This window comes from Psammomys obesus, unplaced genomic scaffold (assembly GCF_907164565.1).
Source record: "Psammomys obesus unplaced genomic scaffold, mPsaObe1.curated_primary_1811, whole genome shotgun sequence".
NCBI classification, from domain to species: Eukaryota; Metazoa; Chordata; class Mammalia; order Rodentia; family Muridae; genus Psammomys; species Psammomys obesus.
In genome coordinates, this window is record NW_026596318.1 from 309,042 (window position 1) to 317,384 (window position 8,343).

At 59.0% G+C, this 8,343-nt stretch overlaps 1 protein-coding gene across 1 annotated transcript; it reads left to right on the top strand.

Moving 5' to 3' along the window:
• Positions 1-331: 331 nt before the first annotated feature.
• Gnl1 (G protein nucleolar 1 (putative)) lies at positions 332-8,343 on the top strand (the record flags this gene model as incomplete). Its single annotated transcript, XM_055597083.1, is given in 11 exon segments — positions 332-497; positions 743-879; positions 1,020-1,171; positions 1,264-1,335; positions 2,385-2,592; positions 2,709-2,804; positions 3,073-3,267; positions 7,035-7,213; positions 7,289-7,451; positions 7,615-7,755; positions 7,987-8,343. Coding segments are annotated over 11 exon segments (1,751 nt in total), but the record flags the coding sequence as incomplete, so codon positions are not given.

Sequence of the window (8,343 nt, forward strand, 5' to 3'; positions counted from 1 at the left end):
AGGGGGCGGGGCCGCCGCGCCGCCCCGGGGCCGGGCCGAGGGCCGCCGCACCGCGGGCGGGCGGGGGCGGGGGGCTCTCGCGGTCCCGCGTGGGCCGCCACGGTGGGGTTCCCCGCAGCGGCGGGGCGGGCGGAGGCTGGGGGAAGGGGGAGCCTGCTGCTCCCACCCGGGCGCCGTGACGACCCCCAGGCCCACCCGGGAGGGAGCTGGGGCGCGCGGTTGGGAGGATGCAGCCCCTGGAGAAGTTGGGGCGGCCGAAGAACAGCTTGTCCTACCGGCTCGGGGGCCTTAGGTGCCCCCGAGAACCGGCGTCACCGGCCCCTCCCCTCAGGGCTTCAAGATGGGATTCGCTCCAGTTCCAACAGCCGCAGCGGGAGCCGGGAGCGGCGGGAGGAGCAGACGGACACCTCGGATGGGGAATCCGCGACCCATCACATCCGCAGGCTCAACCAGCAACCTTCCCAGGGGCTGGGGCCCAGAGGCTACGACCCCAACCGGTGAGCAGAGAAGGGCAAGGACGCTGGCCGCGGGGAGAGCTTCCGATGGAGGCTTGCAAGTGCTCCTAGTGAGGCGGGCAGCCACGTTGTTTCTCTGGGGGATGGGCCGAAGCCCTGCCCTCCAGAGGGGCTGTCAAGAGTTTGTTTAGAGGAGACCCGAGCAGCCTCCGGAGAGAGGAGGCTCTGCTGAGTTGCCTGCTCAGGACAGAGTGTGGTCGATAGACATGTGGTCCCTGTTCCCACAGATACCGGCTGCATTTTGAACGGGACAGTCGGGAGGAGGTGGAGAGGAGAAAGAGAGCGGCCAGGGAGCAAGTCCTGCAGCCGGTCAGTGCTGAAGTGCTGGAACTGGATATCCGGGAAGTCTATCAGCCTGGCTCCGGTGAGTGAGGGCAGCTTGGTGTTTACCAGCAGCTTGGGGAAGGAGCTGGCTGAGACAAGAGGAGGGGTCCAAAAACAAAACAAAACAAAACCAAAAAAACAGTCTTTATTGCTTGTGGGGACTTTTTTCTCATTGTCCAGTCCTGGACTTTCCCCGCCGGCCTCCTTGGAGCTACGAGATGTCCAAGGAACAGCTAATGAGCCAGGAGGAGCGGAGCTTCCAGGAGTACCTCGGGAAGATACATGGAGCCTACACTTCGGAGAAACTCAGCTACTTCGAGCACAATCTGGAGGTGACAGTGGAGTTGACAACATTGTGGGACTGGAAGGTGTCCCGGCTCAGGCAGAGGAGGACTCTAAGGTGGTTTCCCTCTGATCTTTTCAGACGTGGAGGCAGCTGTGGCGGGTGCTGGAGATGGCTGACATCGTCTTGCTGGTTACTGACATCCGACATCCAGTGAGCACTGGAAAGGCTCCACGGGCTGGGGAGGATCTGGTGGGGCTGTCCAAGGGCAGGGATTGGAAGACAGGGATCTTCTTAAGGGTGTGTGTGAAATGTGGTGTTTGCCGTGCTTGCCATTCTAGAGTGTGTGCTTGGAATTGTCCCGAGGTCAACCTTGGATGCACTCCTCAGGCCAAGCCACCGTGTTTGTGGGTTGGGATCTCTTACACCCCACGAAGCTCCAGGGATCCTCCTGTTCTCCTTCCCTGGTGCTGGGGTGTGGCAGCTTCTTTCCTGTCTTCCTTCCTAAAGTCTTCAGTCAGAAACTTTTTTTCTTTTGTTTTGCTCTGCTGAGAGTGAACCCTGGGCCTTGCATGTGCTAGGCCTGAGCTTTCACTGACCTGCACCCTCAGCCTGAGGAACTCAGTCTTGTATTCATCTTTTGTCACAGCCTGCCACTCCCTTGTTGGCCAGCTCTGTTTCCCAGAGCTAGACCAGAGGAGAGTCCCGGGGTAGAGCTCCAGGAGGTCCCAGCTGGAATGCTAGAGGAGTGGGCAGGGCTGTGGACCCCGATCTCCTGACTGCTTGCTTACCCCACTTGCCTTCCACTGCAGAAAGGGAGGTCTGTGGGGACATTGAGGTGACAGACCCTACACGAATGCAGACAGTACACGGTTACAGGGGTGCGTGTATGTGCGTGTGCTCCGTCACATGCACAGACGACGCCCACAGTCACCCACCTTTAGCACACGTGTATGCATGTCACATGCACGTACTTTCAGTTATGTGCAGCCCCTGACCCTCGTCACCTCAGTGTGTTAGCAGTGGTCATATTTTCCCTCATTTCTTCGGCCTCGTGACCTTCAGGAAGCTCCCTGAGGCCTGCCCAGGTTGCTTCTAACACCTGATTAGCCTTCCTCGTTCGGTGTTGCTGGTGTTACTGTGTTCACCCCAGAATCCCCTTCAGCCAGGGCCTTACGTGTTTTCCCTGCCTGTGGTGGGAGCTGGGGTCGGCGAACTCAGGGCTCACATTTCATCCTGTGCTCTGACCAATTGTGTCCCAGGTTGTGAACTTCCCCCCAGCACTTTATGAGTATGTGACTGGAGAGCTCGGGCTGGCGCTGGTGCTGGTGTTGAACAAGGTGGACCTGGCCCCGCCCCCGCTCGTGGTGGCCTGGAAGCATTACTTTCAGCACCAGTACCCTGAGCTGCACATTGTCCTCTTCACTTCTTTTCCTCGGGACACCCGAGCTCCGCAGGAGCCTGCCAGTGGTGAGTGGGCTGTATGGAGGCGGTGGTGGGCGAGAAGAGGGCACAGGCCAGAGTGCAGAGGTACCTGCTGGCCTGAGGGTGAGAGATAAGGCTCATTTTTCTTCCTCTCACCTTAGTCTTGAAGAAGAATCGAAGACGGGGCAGAGGATGGACTCGGGCCCTGGGGCCAGAGCAGCTGCTGAGAGCCTGCGAAGCCATCACTGTGGGGAAAGGTGCGTCGCTCTGGGAGGGGCTTGCATGTACTGTCCCTCTGTTAGGCTCCCTTGGGGAGGGTGTAGAATAAGGAGCAACCTTGTGGTGGAAGGAGAGAGGCAGGAGTGGGTAGGGCCTCTGTGGCTTGATGTCCTGGGACTTATCCGTGACTCCAGAGTGGGGTTCAGTGAAGGCTGGGGTGCACATTGGCATGCTGGTGGCAACTGCAGTGTGTTACCCACAGTGGCCTGTGGGTGAGGGAAACCCTATTCTTTTTCTTCTTCACAGTGGACTTGAGCAGCTGGCGGGAGAAGATTGCTAGGGATGTGGCTGGGGCCTCCTGGGGTAATGGCTCTGCTGAGGAGGAAGAAGAGGAGGATGGGCCAGCGGTCCTGGTAGAGCAGCAGACTGACTCGGCGCTGGAGCCCACAGGCCCCTCTAGGGAGCGCTACAAGGATGGGGTGGTGACCATCGGCTGTGTAGGTGAGCTCAGGGGCCTGCCACAGTGGCCCTTAGGGGGCAGGGAGGCGCTTCCTGCAGTGCGGCCAAGTCTGTCCTTAAGCTGTGGCAGTGAGCTCAGGGGCCTGCCACAGTGGCCCTTAGGGGGCAGGAGGGCGCCTCCTGCAGTGCGGCCAGGTCTGTCCTTAAGCTGTGGTGGTGAGGGTGAGGGTGTGAGGTTGGGGCATGAGGTGTGTGGGGGTAAGGCTATGAGGTGAGGGAGTGAGGGTGTGAGGGTGAGGGTATAGGGATGGGGGTGGGGTGGTGGTAAGGGTGTGGAGGTGAGGGGTGAGGGTGTAGGGGTGAGGGTGTAGGGGTGAGGTGTAGAGGTGAGGGTGTAGGGGTGAGGTGTAGGGGTGAGGGTGTAGAGGTGAGGGTGTAGGGGTGAGGTGTAGAGGTGAGGGTGTAGGGATGGGGGGTGAGGGTGTAGGGGGAGGGTGGGGGGGGGGGGGTTTGGGGTGGGGGGGGGGGTGGGGGGGGGGGGAGGGGGGGGGGTGGAGGTGTGGTGAGGGTGCCTGTGGAGAGCCTCACAGTCCCTGGCGAGTGCGACTGTTTAATCTTGGCAGAGCCTGGCAGTGCTCACACAGTGCTCTGAGCGGCCGGGAGCTACTCGATATTTCAGTTGTGGACGTTGGCTCCCAATACAGGGATTCTTGAGTCGCAGCAGGGAGCAGCTTCTCTAGGTGGGGAGCGCGTTTCAGTGTGGTCATGGAGTGTGTGCTTGAGCACTGACACTAGCTGGACGTGGTGGCGACACCTTTAGTCCCAGCACATGGAGGCAGAGGCTGCTGACGGATCTCTGAGTTCAGGCCAGAATGGTCCACATAGTGAGTCCCAGCCAGGAAGGAATCACAGTGAGACTCATAAAGGAAGAGCTTTGTTCAGCCCCCATAGCGGCAGCTTCCAGCCTGTGGGTCATCACCCTTAAGTGGAGTGACCCTTTCATAGGGTCACACATCAGACGGCATTACAGTTCATAACAGCAGCAGAATTAGGAGGAAGAGTAGCAGCGAAGACAGTTCTGTGGCCGGGTGCACACTGTGAGCTGAGAGCCCCTGCAGGAGGGGGCAAAGGATGTGTGACGAAGGCCCAAGCTTCTTGCTGTGGGAAGAGACCTTGGTAGTTTAGGGTCTTAGATCTTTGTGGGGTTTTATTTCGTTGTGTGGTGGTGTTTTGCCTGCATGTATGTCCGGTCACCACTTGTGGGCCTGATGCCTGCAGAGGCCAGAAGAGGGCACTGGACCCCTGAGGTGAGGGTTGCAGACTGTTGCAGGCTGCTGCATGGGTGCTGGGAACAGAGGGGCAGTGAGTTCTCCACCCTGAGACATCCCTGCAGCCCTGCAGTTTGGATTTTAGCTTTAGTTTCATTAGAAGCTGGGAGGGAATGTCAGGGTCTGGTTCACTTTGAACCTTGTTCTTCCTACTGGGTGGAGTCAATGGTGGGCGAGGGCCACAAAGGGAAGACAAGAGCCCCCGAGGGTGAGCCGGAGCTGCTGGGAGGAGCCAGGTGCTGCTCAGCTGTCTCTCCAGAATTTGGGAGGAGAAGGCGGGAGCATTAGGAGAGTTTGAGGTCAGCCTGGACTGTGTGTGAATTTCAGGCCAGCCTGGGCTGCAAGCATCTGTAAAAAAAAACCAACCCCCATCCCCACCCTGAGAGCTGCTTAGGGGAGGAGATAGAGGTGTGGAGGTGGTGAGACCGCCATGATGTGAGAGACAGCAAGGGGTGGAGAGCTTTTTGTTTAAAACCTGATCAGCCGGGACTCCTGAGCTGGAGAAACTGGGAGAGGAGCGGGCTTGGAGGGCTGGAGAGTGGAGAGGAGTGAGAACTGAAGGCTGTCACTAGCTTCCCAAGTGGAGAGGCTGAGTAGCTGTGGGTTAGGGGGTTGGAGCTGTGTGGTGGGGATTTCAGCGTCCAGAGCCACTGAGAAGCATACAGAGTGTTAGTGCCGTGGGGTGGGAGGACAGAGGTGAAGAGAAAGCTGAGGACTGAGGCAGAGCAAAGGAGAGTGGAGAAATGGCCAAGGAAGGGTGTAGAAGTCTCATGTCTGTGAAGCAGGCTGGCCACTGCTGGGAGCCGGAGGAAGAGAGGGCCCACCCCAGAGCAAAGAGAAAGTGCGTCCTGTGCTTTGCTTCTTCGGCTGGATGGAGTGCAGGGCCTGCAGGGCAGGAGGGATAGCTCACCTCGGTGGGTGAGGCTCTGTGCGAGCAGGCAGCCAGATGCAGGAGAGGAGGGTGCCGTACTCGGGTGTACTGGGGTCGCCAGCACTGGGATGTGTTTTCGTTTGTGTCCAAATGTCCAGTCGAAAGGTGAACTTAGGAACTGGTGACAGACAGAGCTGAGTGTTGAGGGTTGTGGTTGTGTTGTGTGTGGAGGTTTTTGTTGTTCTTTAAATAGGGGTCTCACTGTGCAGTTTAGGCAGGCCTCCACCTCTCAGCTATCCTGCCTCTGGCTCTGAAGCGCTGGGATTACAGCTGGGTGCCATCACAATGGGCTAGGATTGTATTCTGAGGGGGGCAAAGAGGTATGCTAGACAGAGGGGAGCTGCCTGTGTCCCCTCTGCCCACTGGTGCATCTTCTCCAGGGGCTGTGTGGGCACACTTGCATGCCACTGGGCTGGGCTTTTGTAGGTGACAGATGTGGGAAGCCAGGACAGGACTTGGAGGTTGGTGTCCAGGACTTGCCAGTGGGCTAGATGCTGGACGTTGAGGTGGATGGGAAGAAAAGCAGGACATGTTGATTGTCGCACAGGGTCAAGCTTACTCTTCTGCTGCTGGAGAGGCAGCAGGACCGAGGCGGCCTGTTTGAGGAAAATGTTTAAAGTTTCAGACGGTGAATCGATCATAGGGCCCGGGAGCATGGCAGCAGGCAGGCGTGGCACTGGGCAGTAGCTGACAGCTTACATTCCATTCACGAGTAGCAGGGATAGCGAGGGGGTGGGAAAGATGATGGGCAGACACCCAGACATGAGAGACAGACACACACTGGGTCTAGTGTGGGATTTTGAATCTTCAGAGTCCATCCCAGTAACATACCTCCTCCAACAAGACCATACCTTCCAGTGCTCTTAACTTGTGGGCTGTGACCCCTTTGGGGGTTTCGTGTCCTGTATCCCGCATGTCAGAATCTAATGATTCACAGCACTAGCAAAATTACAGTTAGGAAGTAGCGAAAACACAGTTTTATGGTTAGAGTTACCACAATATGAGGAACTGTATGAAAGGATCGCAGCATGGGGAAGGTTGAAAAGCCCTGCCCTAGTCCTTCCCAAACAGTTCCGCTAGCAAGGGGCAGGCATTACAGCAGGGGAGCCTGTAGGGCCGTTCTTCAGCCCCACACAGTGTTAGGTGCTGGCGTCTGGTGACTGGCTAAGGGCTAAGGGAGGCTGAAGGATGCGGGTCAGGCCAGTTGCAGATGTGAGGCAGAAGTCTGCTCTGCCTGCACATAGCCTTGGGCAGCTGATACAGAGAAGAGTGAATGTGGTTTAGTATCTGAGGGCCCGAGGGGGAAGAGGAGGCCTGATGGTCCTGCACTCAGGTGGAAAAGGAGGCATGACCATGGAGGGTATGAGGCAGCAGGTGTCACTGTCTCTAACCCCTGCCCTGTGAGGGCGGGAGGGACTGGCCTGGGCTGTGGCTGGGGGCCAGAGCTCGCCTGGTTGGTTGGCTGTGGTACATCTTTACTTGCGCTGTCCCTCCCGGCCCCTCTGGCCCGGGGGAGCACTTCCCCACAGCCCCTTGCCTTGCCTTCCTAGGTTTCCCCAACGTGGGGAAGTCCTCACTGATCAACGGGCTGGTGGGCCGGAAGGTGGTGAGCGTCTCCAGGACACCAGGCCATACCCGGTACTTTCAGACCTACTTTCTCACCCCCTCTGTGAAGCTCTGTGACTGTCCGGGCCTTATCTTCCCCTCTCTGCTGCCCAGGCAGCTGCAGGTATGTGTTGGAGGGCCGGAGCACGGGGCAGGAGAGCCGGTGGACTGAGGAAGGTGCTGAGTGCTGTTTCCACAGGTTCTGGCCGGAATCTACCCCATCGCCCAGATCCAGGAGCCCTACACTTCCGTGGGCTACCTGGCCTCCCGCATCCCCGTGCAGGCCCTGCTGCACCTGCGCCACCCGGAGGCCGTGGACCCTTCAGCGGAGCACCCCTGGTGTGCCTGGGACATCTGCGAAGGTGGGCTTCCCGCCGGCGCGGCTGCTGACTCCTCCCTTCTCTACTCTGCCAAGGCAGACCTCGGGCTGGACCGTGGGGAGCGCCGGGAGGACTGTGGGTGTGGGGCTGGCAGGGCTGCGACCTGGTTCATGGCCTCCCTTACTGTTACTGTTTCTCCCTTTAGCTTGGGCAGAAAAACGTGGCTACAAGACAGCCAAGGCAGCTCGAAATGACGTGTACAGAGCGGCCAACAGCCTCCTTCGCCTGGCAGTGGACGGCCGCCTCAGCCTGTGTTTCCACCCGCCCGGTTACAGCGAACAGAGAGGTGAGAGCCCACACGTTCTCTTCAGCCTCCACTGCGGTCAGGCCTAAGGGGGTGGACCTCAAGGCCAGACAGAGTCACTCTGGGCAGCTGTGCAAGTCTGGGTGGGTCTTCATCAAGGTGGCTGTGCGGCTCTGCAGGGGCCGGTGGGGTGAGGCTGCATGCCAGCGCTTGAGGGGCGCCTGTCTGTCCCTGTGCCTGGCTCCTTTGCTCATGCACTTCCTTGTCCCTCAGGCACCTGGGAGTCTCATGCGGAGACCACAGAACTGGTGGTGTTGCAGGGAAGGGTGGGGCCAGCAGGTGATGAGGACGATGAAGAGGAGGAAGAGCTGAGCAGCTCCTGTGAGGAGGAAGGGGAAGAGGACCGGGATGCTGATGAGGAGGGAGAAGGAGAGGAGGACACTCCAACGTCAGGCCCTGGGTCCTGCCTGGCTGCCCGGAACCCATATGCTCTGCTGGGTGAGGACGAATGCTGAGCCCCTGCCGAGCCCCGCCCGGCGCCATCCTCCCTCTGTCGCTTTGCTTTTGGACTGAGCTGGACGTGTCTTCCCTCTGCCGCCCCGATTGTGAATAAAGATTGTCTGCTTTGTA